Here is an 18,317-nt window from a genome sequence, read left to right as displayed (position 1 = left end):
AACATGGCAGATCTCTATGAATAATTCATTCCAGGTGGAATGACTAATAGATTTGTAATCTCCTGAGGGTGTAAAGTGGGGCCCTCTACTGGGACATTCAGCAGCTCAGAAAGAAGCAGACACTCATTCAAATCCCAGGACGTTTTTGGCTCAGTCACATTTGTACATTAGAAATGTCAGTTAAAATCTGTATAGGTAGAATGGATTGATCCTTGACATAAAAATGAAAAATCTTTAAAAGTAGACACCTCATTTTGTACTCGCCATTCATTCAAAGCCTGTTCTGAAAAACAGAATATGATCACAATGAAGTAAAACCAAACTAGAAATGCGACATCTGGTGGCGTGGTGTTGGAACTGCTGACTGCTGACAATAAAACATGATTTAAAGGAATAGATCAACCAAAAATGAAAATTATTCCATGATTTACTCACCCTCAAGCCATCCTTGTATATGACTATCTTCTTTCAGATGAATACAATTGGAGATATATTTAAAAATATCCTTAGTCCTCCAAGGTTTATAATGGTTGTGAATGGCTGCCCAAATTTTGAAGACAAAAAAATGCACCTATCCATAAAAAAAAAAATAAAAAAAAAAAATGAATCCATACGACTCCAGGGGGTTAATAAAGGCCTTCGAATCAATTCGTTTGTGTAAGACAAATATCCTTATTTAAAACTTTATAAAGTAAATAACGAGCTTCCGGCACGGCAGCCATACACATTCGACGTACATCCAAAAATCGCCAACTTCCGCAACGTAGTACACAATAACATGATGTACTACGCGTTATAGCATAGAACTTCATGGCATCGATTCGCTTCAGAAGGCCTTTATTAACCCTCTGGAGTATGGATTCATTTTTTTATGGATGGATGCATTTTTTTTTCTTCAAAATATGGGCTGCCATTCAGAACCATTATAAACCTTAAAGGACTAAGGATATTTTTTGTCTCTGATTGTGTTCGCCTGAAAGAAGATAGTCGTATACACTTGCTTGAGGTGGGTGAGTAAATCATGGGATAATTTTCATTTTTGGGTGAACTATCCCTTTAATTGACCGTTCGCAAAGACTTTAGTTACTGTTGCTACGTCAGACATGCCATGCCGCTCTTACGCCACACATCATTTTTCACAGAGTGAAAAATATAGCTGTCTCATTTAATTTAATTTCGAAGGCTGCATCCTCCAGAGGACGCATCCTGTGAAGGATGCGGTATACGGAGTGTCCAGAATTAAATGAGACGTAGGACACACGGGAAGGAAAGGAAAAAGGAAGTATCACGTTGCTATGCCAACACGTTCACAGCAGCGTCGTTGCGCTCTCACAACAGTTAAATGAATGAAAATTATTTATAAATTTGGAAAGTAATTTGAAAAGAAAATGTATTTACTTGTTTTATTTTGGTTAATGATTGAGGAGCTGCGGTGTATGTACAACAGATATCTGTTACAGAGACAAAGGAGGAGGATAGTAAGAAGAACAAAGTTTAAAACAAAAAACAGCTTGAAACTACTTACATTTAAACACCACATCTTGTATCCTGTACATGTACATCTGCTGACGCCGCCATTTTTTTATTTTTCAAATAAATGACGGTTGTTAACAGCGACGCAAAGAATTGTGGGCTATCTGCAGCAGCGAAGGATACACCTCATGCATCCTCCGAATTCCTGTGAAAGAAGGACGCGTTCGACCTCCGGAGGACGCAGTCTTCGAAATGAGACACAGCTTATATCGCGGAGCAAGGAGGACACTGACATCGCGTCGCCAGGTTACTTTTGATATGAAACAAAGTCAAATTTTGTAATTTTTAAAGAAATGTACCGTTTTGTTGATCCTTAATGTGTCGTGACAGATCGTTAAGCGGCTCGTGAACCGGTAATCTCTTCATACTAGTTCATTTATAGCATCAAATAAACACAAATCAACATCAGAAGGAATATTGTTTCACCCGAGGAAAGACGTCAGTACACACAATTTTTAAACTTCAAATCCACCGACGTTAATCTATTAACTCCCCTGAATGCTTTGTCGGACAAAATGGCGGACGCGGCGTTATGACTGTTAGATCGCCTGTCAATCAAACTCAGACCCTTTTCACAGACTGTGATGACGCGTTTTAACGGTCATCAATATCGTAAATCCTGCAAAGTTTTTTATATTTTCATTTTAAAAAAAATGTATGTACATTTATAACACTATACATTGTATTACCTTTGCATCAAATTACAAAAACTAACGCTAGTGACGGTAAAAATTCGTCTTTCTCTCTTCTGACTGCCGTTGTCAATTGCTCTCTATTTTTTTTCCTCTTTATGAAAGTTGTGAAAACACAATTGTGGTGTTTTTCTTTTGCTATTTGTGCAAATGGAAACACAAAAATATATTTAATAAATATATATATTTGACAGACAGTCAAAAGTAGGATTTTTTTCAGTAAATAAAGTAGGCTATTATAAACAATGTATTACATGAATGAATAATCGGGTTCAAAAGGGTGTTTATTCTTCGTATTTATTGATCAACCCATAGACATACAAAATGCATAGAATGCAGGACTGAAATAATGATTCAGAGAGAAGGAAGTTTCCTTAATAAAAAGCATTGGTATGAAATAACATGGTCTTAATACAAATACAAAACCTGGAGCAATACAAACAATGCAGAAAAATCACAATCACAAATACCTTCATGTGAAAGGATCAAAAGACATTTATTTTTATGCAGAATGGCCAACAACACAAAGCCTTGAACTGTTCTGAAACACACCCAAACTAGAAAAGGCACAAATGATATTTACAGTGAGGTCAGGGTTAGGTTTCAAGTTAAAATAGAGGATTCACTCATTTTACTGAATTAATATTTTCATAATTCTCCCCAACATTAAGGACAGGTCGGCAGCCTGATGTATGTGAAGTTTGGTGAACCGACTACACCAAATTCTACATTATACATTATTTAAGAAAGATTTTTTTCCGGGCAAAATAGCATTAAATTAGTCTTTTATAACTTGTATTGTAGTGCATTTTCGTTTGGCTTTGAGTCAAGGGTAAACTATAAGCTTTCCATCATTTCAACATGTAAAAACACCAATTAATGCATTTATCCACCATCCAGCATATTCTAGTGACTCAAAAGTGAGAGGAAGGAGACTTTACATTCAGTATGCACTCGTTAATAAGTTATGTGTTGTTTTCATTCAAGGTCAAAGGAAATCTAAATGTATATAATCTCAGGCTGAGTGGCAGTGAAAGCTGTATGATGGATGTAAACTGTCTGCTCCTTCATATTGAATCACCTAAAATACTCCCAAGTAAACACATTTGTCATTAAGTAGAAGAATACACCAAACACAGATATTAAAAAAAGCAGTCAACAATGGCAAATACAGAGAACACTTAATACAATAACAAAAGTCATTAACACAATTTGAAATCATTAAAAACTCATTCTACCATTGGGTTCTATAATACTTGCAAAACTGAACATTATAGGCAACAGCTTCTGTAACATCAACACTTACTGAGTTATTAAAAGGATCCTTAGGGTCTTATGTATCTACAGAAAATTATATTGTCAATGCAACTCGGTAAAGCAAAAAAATGAGGGCAGAAGCAATTTCAAGTTCAAACTGAAATCTTAAGTCACAAACAGCCCTTACTATCAACTAAAACCCTTAAGGGAGCCAAAACGTACCTGACAGACTGTTGCAAGGTCACCGTGATTTTGCCAAGTAAGACATGTTCCTGGGTCAACATATTTTGTTGATATTCCTGTCCGAACATTTAGCCCTAACCCTATCCCTACCCTCAAAATCAGAGGGAAATGATAGGTGAATAACACTAACGTAGAAGCACCTATTGTCACGATACTGGAATTTCTAACTTCGATACGATACAGCGAGTGATTCTCTTTATGCTTTTTGATTAACATGACAGACAGCAGCAGGTTTATTAGGCTGCTGTCACTTTAAGATCTGATGCACGGATCCAATATACTGTTACACAAGATCCGTTTTCTCTCAATTGTTTACGTTCCAAAACTGACTGTGTTTATTTGACTACTCGGCAAGATGGGCATTTTGACATAATTTTGTATGTATTTGACCATTTAAGCACATTAAGCCTAGAAAAAGAAGTCAATTTGGTACTCGCGAGCTGTCTGAGAGGCGACTTTATGAGAGCGCCGCTTATATAGATCAGTGGTGTGTGCGCTTTTGATGTGAGCGCGAAACCTGTGGGAATGACTAAAATTATGCGCAATACAATAACTATTCAATCGGAGCGAATGAGATGAGTGAGTGACAGGAGGCGGGTGTGTGTCAATTGATCATATGCATGGAACGTTCTTAAAAACTTCTGCAATAATATAAGCCAGCTGGAAAACTTCCGGTGAAATGTCACTTGTTGGTGAGACAGCATCTTCAATATCCTGAGGTAGCTTTAACAGCATCAGCAGTGTAATACTTATTTTATAACCAGAATATAGTCACTAACCCTGATTGTAAGCCTAAACTTGACATAACACTGTAAACTTGTCCCTCAAATCTGATTGATTAGAATATTGTTTCAGGACCAATAAAGATGTTGATCCAGGATCATGTACTTGGTGAAATCACATTCACTGTGTTGGTCCACTAAAAGCGTAAATACATATTCACGGACTAAGGCGAGGTGTTTAGCATACACATTTCAGCTAAATTCACTCATCATGACATAAAACTTATGGATACATAATAGAAAAAAAAATTACTTATGAAATCCTTGTGAAATCTTAACATAGCAAACATAAATATCAACATTATAATGCATTTATAGCTAAATATGATTATGCACACATGGATTACAACTATTGACCAAACACTTTCTATATTCATAATACATTAAATATTACTTCTTTAAAGATGTAAAGCAATGATAAATACACATTTTGAAAAATTCTGTTACGTTTTAAGAGTTTTACATTATTGTAAAGGCCATACAAATTTAAATACTTGTTTAATAGATTTAAGTTTATTCGTTTGAGAAACAAGCGTGTTCGTGTTAAATTTTACTTGACAATCTGTGGTTGTGCCCCTGATTATCTATTAGCCCTGATCAAGATGACAAAAATACACGTTTTCTACAATGTTCAAGTTTATTTTCAACGTTAAACAGTTATTAAAATATGTATGGCCTAAGGGAGCGCAACAAGAATGAAATGCTTCAGAAATTGTGATGGTACCAGCCAGTGATTTAATAGCAACCCTGAGAGCAAAAGTTTTGGCTGATCAGTCCAATGAACAGATGGCTAATTTACAAACCTTGAACATTAGTAGTCAGACGATGAAGCTGAGATTGTACTAAAAACCGTATTATCACAAAAGTGTACTAAATGTGTATTATAATTCATCCAAAAGTGAAAATTCTGTCATTATTTACACCCTCATGTTGTTCCAGACCTCTATGATTTTCTTTCTTGCATAGAACACGAAATGAGAAACCTTTTTTATGGTATTTTATTGTTGCAGTTTTATTATTTATGGAGCCAGAATGCAATGTAGACTGGAAAATCTGCTAAACATTTAATTTAGTAATCTACAGAAGAAAGACAAAAACATACGAGTATGGAACTAAATGATGAGAGAATTTTCAGTTTTAGGTGAACCGTTCCTTTAGCGACTTTTAAGGTGAACCTGACTAAAATCAGTCCAGTGTTCTCTTTAAATGTAATTTTTACTCCTGTTCATGAAAGGCAAATAGCTGGCGATTTTCAGTGTATCTGTTTTTCATATCCTGTTAAGCATTCATACAAAATGTAACATCTACAGCAGCTTAAAGTTGAAATAAATAATTAAATAAATTATTTTCACATTTTCACTGGAATTGAATGCCCGGGGCAAAAGCCTATAAAGTGCCCCTATTATGCTATTTTAAAGGTTCCTAATTTAGTTTTGGAGTCTCCTACAATAGGTTTACATGCATCTAAAGTCAAAAAACACTGTCATTTTGTCATATAGATTGCACATCACTTTATTCCTCAAAGAGTCTAAAAGTGGTTCGTTCAAAGATTGTCTCTCTAAGCCCTTCCTTTTCAAGAGCCTACTCTGCTCTTATTGGTCAGATGGCCCAGTCTGTTGTGATTGGTCTACCACTTACAGCACATGTTGGGAACAAAACGCCCATTACCATATCTGAATTTCAGCTCCGGAGGATTCCTCAGCACTTTATACACAGTGATACAAACAATGTAACGATGGCGTCCATTTTACCGTATAAATTCCAGTTCAATTCCATGATTCGCAGCACTGAAAATATCATCTTAACACGAACCAAACTCTTCCAGTCTCAGCTACAACTACAGTGTTTGAGGGTGGGGCAAAGTAGACGCTGTTTGCCGGCAGCCAATGAAGACCATAGGCTGGCGTTATGCAAATTAGTTACATTGTTATGTAGGTTTGTAACATGAAGTGAGACAGGAATTGCTGACGACTCAGTTCAGAATGGATTCTTTCTTTTAGGAGACAATAAGTTTATTTGTCGTGCACTTTGATCTTTGAAACTTTGCAGGCCTTTTACCTTCACAAACGGCTCTATTAAACACTGCATGAAAGGTAATATCCAAAAAAAGCATAATAGGGGCACTTTAAAACCCCATGCAAGTGAGCTATGTGACCTAACTCCTAAATATTTTTTTGTTTCTGAAACCCTATTTGATTTAGTAATTTAATATTATTTAAAATATTAAATAATAGTTTTTAAATTGTATTTTAGTTAATCAAATGAACCATATTTTAAAGTTACCTGAAAGAAAGAAAAAAACACAATCATAATGTGGTCGAAAAACCCTAAACTTATCCTTTAAGCCATGAAATCATATGGCCTGTCCAGGCAAATCTTTCCCTGGACATTGTCATCAAGCACTTGTGGCATTTTCCAAAGACATTACACATCCAAAAATGCAACAGACTTGCACTAGACTAGAAGCATGGAGAATCGATACTGTGTACAGTAATACGAAACATATTCATATTTCTGAAGGAAATAAGAATATCTCCCCACTGGCAGTGGCAGAATTGGCAGAATAGTCCCACATCGATTTAAAAAACACTACAGAAATACCTTTAAACTGTAGTCAAGTAATTACTATCCAGGATGAGTGTTTTTACAAATATCTGGCAGTGATTTTACATTTGCTCGGTGTATACCTTTTTAAAAAATTGTAAACCTTCATGTACTGTAATTCATCCATAGTCTTTTCCAGAAATGTTCATGTTCTGGATCCTTATCATCAGTCACAGGATCGCACACGGCTTCAGGTCCAAAATGACCCCTGCTTGCCTGTAGTCTCACAAAGGCTAGTTGTAATTTCTGTTGTATGTGCTAGTTAAAGACCTATTAATAAGTGACAAGAGTTACATCAGTCAAACTGTTCGCTAGCAAAAACACAACAGAAAAAAAACAATATTTTAGAATTTTAGCACTTCAAATGATTGTGTGGTTAGGTGTATGCATGTTTGTGTCACCGGGCCGTACTGGTTGGTTGATTGAGAGGTGTGTACAGGTACTTCCAGATGGCATAGTAATGGATGCCTGCTCCCATTGCAACAAAGAGGTGCCATATAGCGTGAGCAAAGGGCACTATTCCATCGCTTTTAAAGAACACCATGCCCAACACATAACACCCGCCACCAGCCAACAGCTCACACAGACCTGACCTGTCCGCCTATAAGGAAAACAGACAGACATATAATTTGTTTCTAATTAGTCTGTCATAGGGTTGGGAATTGAAAATCGATTCCAATTCTGCAACTGGATATTTACCCAAAAATGAAAATTCTGTCAAAGGAAGATATTTGGACGAATGTTTGTAACCAAGCAGATCTCGCCCCCATTGACTACCATAGTAGGATGGTAGTCAATGGCTTCACTCGCTATGATACGGAATATCCACGGGAGTGTTACTAGTATCTCATTTCACATACAGTTTGTTTCTATATTGTTTCTATATAAAAATGTTGATGCAATGTAAAGTATCTGCTATGACTCTGCTATGATTGTACAAGCAAAATGTGGTGGCTGGTCAGTTTAAAAAAGTGTAAAAGTGACAGTGATGAGCGCTGCATTTGAACCCAAGGTCGAACATTCTTCAACTCTCGGTGACAAGTAAAAAACGGCAAGTGCTCAGCGTGAAAGTGCCTCATTACGCTAACACCGTTTTAAAAACGCGGCGCCTTCCATTGAAAACAATTGGAAAAATACGCTAACCTTGGGAAAAAAACGCTTTGGTGAACACACGGCCTTAAAGTGACAGCAGCCTCATATTCCTGCTGCTGTCTCTATAATAACATTAATCAATCAACAAAGGACAAAGAGAAAATTCACTCGCTGTTCTTCACTGAATAACTTTTTGAACTATATTTGTAATGTATATTTTATTTATAATGTGCAGTGTTATTTTACATTTATAGTTTCTGTACCTGAAAATGATAAAACATTGTTTATTTCAATCATATCTTTGTTCATTTGTATTTATTTGTGCGATTGCTAATTCATTTATTTGTTCTTTTTTTAATTGATGAGTGTTTACTTGTTTTTATTAAATAAATGTATATTAGTTAGGCTAGTTGTTTTTGCTATGGTATTTTTAAACCATAGTCAAAAGTTCCTTGTGTAAGTGTTCTTGAGCCTGTTGATTTTTGTTCATGGTATTCAGCTACAATGAAATGTTTTGCAATAAGACTTAGAATAAATGTGAATGATATCTTAAGTTGTTTTTCTTTTTTTTTTTACGTAATTGGAATCAAAATTAGGAATCAATGAGCACCGTAATCGATAAGCAGAATTGGAATCGGAAATGTTAAAATTCAAACGATACCCAACCCTAGTCTGTCATGACATTTTCAACTGAAAGCATTCATTTTCTTACCATAGAGAGAATAACAAGGGCGGGAAAAACACCCATTGCTATGTAACAAATCAGCTCTACAACTTTAAACCTGTAACACAAAGGACACAAGAAACACCTGTAGCACAGAAAACGTATCCAAAATAAAAATTGAAGAAAAACTAAACACTACACTATAAAAAATGCTGGTTGAGTTGAGTTGAAAATGGACAAACACAGCATTTGGGTTGTTTTAACCCAGCGGTTGGGTTAAATGTTTGCCCAACCTGCTGGGTAGTTTTATTTAACTCAACTATTATTTACAAATAACTGTATTGCTTGCTTAAAATGAACCCAAAATATGTTGGAAATGAACATTTATTAATATGTTTAATAAATAATAATTAAACAATAAAAATGTATTAAGTTGCTTATTAATTAAATGTTCACCTTTTCATTATTATTGTTGCCTCTAGTAATTATGTGTCTGATTTTTAATTTCCAACATATTTTGGGTTCATTTTAAGTCAGCCATATAGTAATTTTTAAACAATAGTTGAGTTAAATAAAACTGCCCAGCACATCGGGCAAACATTTAACCCAACCGCTGGGTTAAAACAACCCAATCGCTGGGTTTGTCCATTTTCAACCCAACTTGGGTTGTTTTTAACCCAGCATTTTTTAAAGTGTATTTGTCATTTGTCAAACACATGCTCACCTTTCATGGAAGAAGAATACATAGGCAGTTCCTCCAGAGGCCATGACCCAGACAACCCAACGCATGTGGGCAGCCCATGGACCGAGCTCCCGCAGCGTCAGCCTGCCATAAAGCCATTAGATCCTTAATATAAATGCTGTTTTGAACATCAACTATCTGTGAAAGTCTCACAGTTTGATTCCCAGGGAATATAAACACTAAGGGCCAGATTTACTAACAGCTTACTCCAGCGCAAACCCTCTTTTGGTGTTAAAAAACTAAAGACACGCAGTGAAAAATTAGCACTGAAAAGGCGTGGACAGGGTTATTTTTGCGGCTGACCTTATTGCGTAAGCATTTGTAGGAGCTTCCCTTTCAGACGTGACATTTATGGGAGGAGAATATTTAAATGAATCATGCAAGGTAATTTACTAAGGTTTGCGCTAGTCAATTCACTGGTATTTGCACCATTATTTACCGCCCAAATAAAGCACGTCTTAAACCTAATTTGCCGCTAATTTGCGTTGCTCTTGGTAGATTGTGTTGGTCATTATGGAAATGATCCATCTGCGTCTGTGTTCTTTAATTTGTGCATCGTCAGTAGATCAAGCACAGAACTTTCCAATCCGCGCTTTTGTGCAAATTTGCCCTGTTTAGTAAATCTGGCCCTGAATGCACTGTAGTAAATCCGTTTGAATAAAGGTGTTTGCCAAATAAATAAATGTAAAAGTACAGTTGATTACTAAAAGTACAATTTGGCCCTTGTCAAGTCGCTCAGATCTTTATTCCTGCCCATTTCTCCTTCATCCAACACAATGATTACAGGAACTGATTGTTTGCTTGCCATCTAATCTACCCAGACATTAATATGTGGCCTTGTTAGGAGATGATCAATGATATTCTCTTCACCTGTGACTGCTCATAATGTTTTGGCTCATCAGTGTATATCAGAGTGAAACAGCTTCCTGAACAAGAAAAAAATGTAAAGCGGGAATTGATTTTGCCCATCTGGAATTGATTGGATTGTTGCTGTGAGTGACAGGTTGTCCCGCCCTCACGCCAGTAAACACATCATCAGAGAAGAGATGACTTTGTGACAGCCAAACACAAAACCATTAATCACTAAAGCAGACTGAAAACTCATTTCTCAAATTGATGCATAAACAACATTCACTCTGTACATGAGCTCACCAAGGTGTGTAGGATGCAGCAATGAAGAAATAGATCACCATCCTGTCGCACATGTGGAAACAGTGTTCAACCGATCTAAAAAATAAAGTAAGATATCACTTCTCAAGTACATGTGTAAATAAATATGAAGCTGGATTATCAGATGGGTCTAAAAGATTCTTCCAACTACACTAGCTTAATTTCACGAAATGAAACCAAACACACACTTGCAACTTGCTAGACATTCATGTTCAAGTGTCTGGATCGCGTGAACAACATACTGATCAAAAGCCTTACCGGAGATGACTCTTTTTCCAGGAGACGGTATGGAAAACTGTGGATATGATGAAAAGACTTGATAGTCCTGCCCCATAAAGCCATGCTGAGATCTCCTCCCAGTGGTCATCAGATAAGAAGTACAACAAGATCCCTCCCACAATGCTGGGAATGATCCAGAGCTGAGAATAAAATATAATCGCAGATTATGTGTTTAAATGTTTTTATTTGGTATTTCAGTAGAAGATCGTTTGTAACTAATCTTGTTTTCCAGTAGGTAAAAGCAGGTAATGAATGCATATTAAAACATTAATCACAAGCTTGCAGAAAAGAAATAAAAAGGGGACCAAACTTTTGTTAAATCTTGTCTTTTAGGGTATTTCTTTCTAAATGTAGTGTACCAGTCACCTCTGTCAGCCATGTTTCTTCCAAAAGTTTTTTTTGGCAGAGATTAACCCATATGAAACAAACTGTTGTTATACCAGTGTCAGTGGCGTGTTTAGGTTATTGGGGGCCCTAAGCAAATCTCTGGGAGATTTGATCGTGTTCCCAGGGGATTATCAGCTGGCAATTTTCGATGCACATTTAAGAGTGCAGGTTGCAACTATTATTACCAAAAATGATAAGATTAGGCTTATCAGTATGTCACAATATCACCCTGTGTTTGGACTGTTTGTTTTCTGTTTTGCATAATTTCCTGCCAGTCTGTCATCATAGTTATACATTTCGATTCACAAGCTTGCAATTCGATTCAGTATCAGTTATTTTAGATATACTGTAGCCAATATCAGGTACAGACAGTACATGGCAAATTTTCTCAAGAAAAAAAAAAATCTCTCAACTAATGCTGTAAAATATATGTGGATCAGTTGGTACTACGTTAATATTGTAGGTTAAAATTAACTTATTTGTATACAAACTTACATTACACTTAAGGAATTTTTATAATATATAATAAGCCTACTAACTTTAAAATTATTTCTACTCTAATTCGTTTTTTGAAATATAAACATTTAAATGGTGGCTGTCAACTTGATGGATTTTTTTAAACATGCATTATTATAACCTATTGAAGTACATTAAAAATTATAATTAATATGTAATATGGTGCATATATTAAGCTAAATGCTCCTCTCTAGAGTTCATTTTTCTAGCTGACTAACAAGTTTATGGTCATGATGAATATGTTCGTTCTGAGGTAAATGTGACGTTACGTTTGTTTATTACAAGATATTTTATTAACGTCTTTCCGCCGTTGAAACAATGATTGAGCGCGATTACATGAGACATGATATGGACTTCGGTAAGTTGTTCTGTATCTTTTAACATACCTTTAGTTCATTCATGTTTATTTTGTGCTCTAACTGGTATTAAAGCGGAGGATCAGTTTACGTGCGCGTCAGGCTGCCCCTTCTCTTGAACTGAGGCGTTACGATCTGTCACGGCACATTAAAGAGCCAAGTTCATCTCCTCACGCTTTTTAAAGTGGGTATATGCAAATCCTTGACCTTTCCTAGTGTGTATACGGCATATACTGCGTATCACGTAGACTACACCACCGTGGGGTCCCCCTCGGGAGAAATCGCGGGGGCCCCCCAAGCCCGTGGGGCCCCACGCAATAGCGTGCTTTGCATGTTGGGTAAACACGTTACTGACCAGTCTAAGTCTCAAAAATTCTTCAGAAACTCCAAATATAATTATTATAGGATCTGGTTCAAAACATATGTCCAATGTATCTGAAAAAAACCTGGAAAACTTTGTTCCAGAAACGTAATTTTGGACACATAATATAGCAATGAGACAGGCTGGCATCTGTCACATAATGGAGACACTTTTGGAAATATTTTGTTCAATGTACACTTGGAATAATGAAGCCTATGAAGCACTTTAAACTGAATAAGACAGTGTCTTGCATTAATGGAACACCTGTGGACAAATCCCCATATTTCAAAAGGAATTTCCACCACAAGTTCCTCTTCCCAGGCAAATTTAATTTAGTCACAGATTATTTAAATAGAACAATATGTGCGAACTGTAGACTATATAGGAAATGATTTCAAAACAATTGTATGGTATTTATTTAATGTATATACTTATGATTAAGTATGGACCTCTTAGACCTCTCCTCTTCTACATATAAACTACATCACTGGCACATGGTTTCTCCTACCACGTGAATAAAAGCCTAAATTCAATCTGTTCATCATATAAAGTGAAAAAATTGGACTAAACCCTTCAATTCATATGGATTAGTTTTACGATCTCTTTATGAACTCTTTGAAGCGTCAAAGCGGTAGCTGTCAATGGAGGTACAGAAATCTTTCAGAAGGATATGATGGTGATTAATTTTTGGGTGAACTAACCCTTTAAGAGTGAGGAGTTGGAGGGATGCTGGAAAAATGTAATGGGATTGAGGTAGGTTGGCTATACACCTCTCGTGCTAATTAGGTTGATTATTTGAACATGCTCCTCCTGAACTTTGTTAAGAAAAAAACATTAAAAGGTGCAGTAAGTGATTAAACACGCCCAGTGCAGTAACAATGCAGTAAACACGCCCCAATCACACCCCTATCTTGATAGCTCCACCTCTAAATTCACAAACACACTATGCAAAACAGCAGTGCCTAAACACTTGCCAAGTGTCACTCGCCAGTTGGCCGGTACCATTTTTATGGATTCTAAAAATGCATGAACGTGATCAAACGTGAACGACCCTCGGGACAGTTGACAAGCCAGCGCAGCATTGTCACAAAAGTTTTAAGCGTTGACAATTTAAATATTCAAGCGCAAGAAGACGCAAAACGCAAAAGTTTTGTGTGTGCATACAACTAAAGCGCGCACCCAGAAAGCCACGTCTCAGACAGCACACGAATACTAAACTGAGCTCTCTTTCACGTCTTCTGGCACTTTAGCGGACAAATTCACACAAAATTATGTCAAAAAATAGTGAGTATCCTAGTTAACATAGTCGGTTATGTCTTAAGTGAACATAAACAGTTGAGAACGTAAACACATGTGTTCAGTATCAGTATATTAGATCAGTGCATTTGCTCTTAAAGTGACAGCAGCCTAATATTCCTGCTTTTTAATGTTAATCAAACAACAAAGGACAAAGAAAAAAATCACTCACTACTCTTGACTGATTAACTTTAATAAGGATTAATTAATAAGGATGTTTAATTTATACAGTGAAGATTATGCAGTGTTATTTAACATTTGCTTACTTTATTAAATTTCTGTACCTGAAAACTACTGTTAGACCTACCTGAAAAACCCAAAAAGCACTGTTTATTTCATTTGTGTCTTTGTTATACTATATTTATTTATGCTTTTTCTTGTAATTTGATTATTTGTTCTTATTTTATTACTGTCTTTTTACTTGTCTTTAATAATGTTGTAAACTAGTAGCTAGTAGTTTTAGCTGTAGTATCAAAATTGAAACAGAGAATTGTAATTTTTCACTGGTCTCCAAAATTTGGGTGTCAAAAGTGCATGTTTTTGCAAAAACTGTTTCATGGCCGGTAGATTTTCTTAAGTGACCAGCCATTATCAGGTGTGGCAAAAAGTTAGTTTTAGGCCCTGCAACACAGGCACCTTCCCCATCATGAGTGGACACACCCCTTAGTTCTGATTGGCTACAAGTGTGTTTTGGTGCTCCGTCTGATCCACTTTCAACAGCGTTTCTCAGAAATCTCTTACTGCACCTTTAACTGCAGCCTGCTGAATATTAATAAAATAAATATATTTCACTTTTCCTTCACTTATGAACTATTTCTTACTATTTCTTAATCCCTCCCTATTCTAGCTTGTACTATCCTGGGGTGCATTTCCCGAAAACATTGTTAGTCAAATATGGTCGTAAGTCTCACTGAACTCTAATGGTAACGACAGAACTTGCGACCATAGTTCGCTTTGGGAAACGCACCCCTGAACGATGGCTAAAACTTCGTATTACACTTGTTTTTATTTCCTCTTTAGATTAATCACTTGTTGTATTCCTCAATTTTAAGTCGCTTACTACTAAATGAATAAATGTAAATGTTAAGACTGTAAACACACAACTCACCGCATGTGTGGCGCAGTTAGCAGCGTGCTCATATTCCGTTGGCTGATATCTCTTGTTAGATGGTGCACGATTGTTCATAAATCTAAAAGTAAAAAGGAAGATAGAAAATGGATGCTAATTACTTAAAAACTTAAAAAGAAATGCATAACATACTATTACCTACCTGCTTACCTAAAGCTACAGTAATGCTGCTCTTAACATTTGTGTTTGAATGTTGTTTAACAACATTAATTTGTGATTACTATAAAATTTGTCGAATAAATAAGTCTGTAACTCGACATATATGCTACTGTTAATGCTATAGTCAGTAAAATACACCACAAATGTCACCATACATTTCACACGATGTACTGCATGAAAATAAAAATCTGCCTTTTTTAATAAAATGTAGAAAATTATGGAACATGTATGAACAGCTTTTTTTTTTTTTCTCAAATATATGCATTAATGCACTGATTTATTATAATTTCTGACGAGTTAATCACCATATAGGTCAAATGATCATGTGACTGATGATAACTTTTGCAGTTGGCTGGCAGTGTCTGGTAACCATGGAGAACCACAGCAGAGGAGTCTTTCATCCTTACACACATCCTTACACAGTGCTGATGTCACTGTTGGCATGGAAACATATGAGACTGTGAGGAATGAGGCTGTGCGTGGATCTTTTTCCTTGTTCTTTTGTACCACAAAAGTGACACTTTGAATTCAAGACCACTAGTTTTGCTGTCAAAGAGAGAAACTTAGATGAAGAGATGGACATTATGTGCCAATTCAGTACTAATGTGGTATAAATTAATGCACATTACTTAGAAGGATGATAATATTACATAATTTTACTAAATGTTCATGTTCAGAGCAGTTGAGATTGATGGAGCAGCTATTTGCAAGAACAAAAAGCAATAAAAACCGATTTGTGTGGCAACACAGCATCTCATGATGGCTAAAGTCTGAAATATGCAAATTGCAATGAGGTCAAACTAAACTGATTTGACTTTTGCTATGGTTGTTACTTAATGACCACATCTAGTTCAAAACATCTGTCCTGATTTCTATTGTTAGTAACCCAAATAACGTGGCCTAAATTTGTTCTAGTATTCATTATAATGGTCAACATTCACTAAAACTCATACACCCTATGAGTACATACAGAAACTATTTGTAAAATGAATATCAACAAACATGTCATTTTCATAAAAAGATCAGAAAATCTACTATATTAAAAATAATAATACTACTATTGAGTCATGGTCCTCTGCACGTGAAAAAAATACTCTGGTAATTTATAGTAAATATTATAGTGTTTTTGAACCATACTATATTAAAGTACTTGAATTAATTTGTTGTGGCAATTATATAGTTGTGGTAATATAACAACTACAGTAATAATATAAACAAATTACTGTACCCAATACTGTACTAAGTTTTCTACAACTATATGGTATATAATACTACAATACACTACAGTTTACTGTAGTAAAAACTAAAGTATACAGTTACAGTTGATCAGTTCACTATAGTTGATACTACAGTATGCCGTAGCATTCATTAACAAAGTGTTGTAAATACTATAATGTATACAGTATCCTACAATTTACTATAGTAAATAGTTTTTTTTTTTTTTTCATGTGGGTGGTTATGCAAGAATTTATTCTCTGAATTATTAATATTTTAAACCAGACTACCTTTTTTCCCCAGGGTTAGCCGTTTCATTTTAGTTTTCTTAATTCCTGGATGGTAACACCACCTAGATGCGTTTACTGTAAACCCCACAAAATAATTTTCAGAAATTGAAAACATGTTTATGATAGATGAGGGGCTGTCCGTATTAGTTGAATTATGTAAATGTAATAGATGTTGGGGGAAAACGAAAGTTACGTCATGAAGCCATAAACAACATTAATTGAACCTAAACGACTTGAAACCGTAAGAGCCAGTCCAGCATCACTCAAATGTGCTCTTCCCATTAGCACTTGCTATCAGCACATCCTCACGAAGCCACTGATAGATCCAGATGTCATCCGCTCGTGCACGATAATGAATCCCTGAGAGCTCAATCTTATATGCTCCCGCGGTTTACGTTTAGTCAGATTTGAACAATGGTCACAGTTCTTCGCAAATAAGCATTAAAACAGCGTCTTTTTCCTACCACTCCATTAACCATCAGTCAGGCAACACGTAAATGTGTTCAGGGAACACCGCGTTTTTTAATTATCAACACTCATTTATAGGAAACTACCATCATATTAACAGTAAAACGTAACTTTCAAGAACCGACGGTTTTTTTTTTTTTGTTTGTTTTTTTTTAAAAACCTATTTAAATTACCCACGTGAACACGTAAGCTAACGGTTTTCTTTGCGGCGCGTGGGTGTCACATCACAAAAGACCGCTCTAAACGCACAGGAAAACGACAGCATTGACAGAAGGCTTCCTCGCTTATATTCAGAAAAATAGCTAATCGAATCATTCATTTTGTCGTCGTCGCCGCATTTACTCACCTTACAAGTTTCATTTAAACGCGTGAAATCCAACAGTTGCGCGAGTCTAGATGAAAACGTCGTAGAGCTCGTCTCTCAGCGACACACGCATTTATTAACACTCGCTCTTAAACATCAGTCGAATGTTGAACTACGAAGCGATCATTGAGCGAATAATCCGGAAGTAGAGAGCATGTAACGGTCTTCCTGCAGTCAGAAGCGTCTGGAGCGGATCATCCCTGTAGGATGGTGGGTTTACTACAATGTATTGTCTATTAGATCCTCTACCCGCACTCAGATATTGGACGTATGCCGTGTTTGGTTTCAACATTTCTCAGTTTTAAAAAGGCTTCAAAAAACTCAATCGATCAATTATTGATGTCCATATTTTGACAGTATAGAAACCGTAAACTGCTCCAAAGGGGGTTTAAAATAAATAAAGTCAAGGCTTTTGTTCACTTTTATTGAAACAGTGAAACACACAGACAGAATTAGAAGCACATAAAATATTCATGGTTTCAAAAATGCACCCTTTTGTACAGTGGCATCCATGCATAAACAGGCGATCGTATTCCAAACTGAACGCCACCGGATGGATTTCTTGGTCCTCTGCAAATAAAAATGAAGATGTAAAGGTGCATCATTCAAGGGTACATTGCATCTTAGGAAGTTAAACTGCTCTAGGAGAGTTCACAATCAGACCTATTAACCATGGATCAGTTAAGTAATACATGTCACAAAATTTTGCAATATTAGG

General features: G+C 36.0%; 1 protein-coding gene across 4 annotated transcripts; it reads right to left on the bottom strand.

Moving 5' to 3' along the window:
* Positions 1-2,506: 2,506 nt before the first annotated feature.
* On the bottom strand, positions 2,507-17,830 carry LOC127514774 (monocyte to macrophage differentiation factor 2). Of its 4 annotated transcripts, none has more exons than XM_051897964.1 (8): positions 17,582-17,830; positions 15,568-15,808; positions 15,083-15,164; positions 11,038-11,198; positions 10,762-10,836; positions 9,592-9,693; positions 8,916-8,985; positions 2,507-7,712 (listed from the first exon to the last, which is right to left on the bottom strand). In XM_051897964.1, the coding sequence occupies exons 3-8, from the start codon at positions 15,158-15,160 to the stop codon at positions 7,509-7,511; spliced, it is 690 nt and encodes a 229-aa protein (XP_051753924.1). In that variant the 5' UTR covers positions 15,161-15,164; positions 15,568-15,808; positions 17,582-17,830; the 3' UTR covers positions 2,507-7,508. The 4 variants fall into 4 exon arrangements, with proteins under 4 accessions (XP_051753924.1, XP_051753933.1, XP_051753916.1 ...); XM_051897973.1 differs by having other exon boundaries at positions 15,568-15,696; XM_051897956.1 differs by lacking the exon at positions 15,568-15,808 and having other exon boundaries at positions 2,507-7,381; positions 7,523-7,712; positions 17,582-17,825.
* Between the last annotated feature and the right edge of the window lie 487 nt (positions 17,831-18,317).

Source organism: Ctenopharyngodon idella, chromosome 1, assembly GCF_019924925.1.
Source record: "Ctenopharyngodon idella isolate HZGC_01 chromosome 1, HZGC01, whole genome shotgun sequence".
Lineage (NCBI taxonomy): Eukaryota > Metazoa > Chordata > Actinopteri > Cypriniformes > Xenocyprididae > Ctenopharyngodon > Ctenopharyngodon idella.
Note: the sequence above shows the minus strand (reverse complement) of the source record. Positions and strands in the feature narration are given on the sequence as shown.

What these genes read in the sequence shown, in the direction of transcription:
- LOC127514774 (XM_051897948.1), bottom strand. An exon ending in GTATTCTTCTTCCATGAAAG is followed by an intron (nt 8,986 to 9,591) that starts GTGAGCATGTGT and finishes TTTGTGTTACAG; the next exon opens with GTTTAAAGTTGTAGAGCTGA. An exon ending in CCCTTGTTATTCTCTCTATG is followed by an intron (nt 7,713 to 8,915) that starts GTAAGAAAATGA and finishes TTTTCCTTATAG; the next exon opens with GCGGACAGGTCAGGTCTGTG.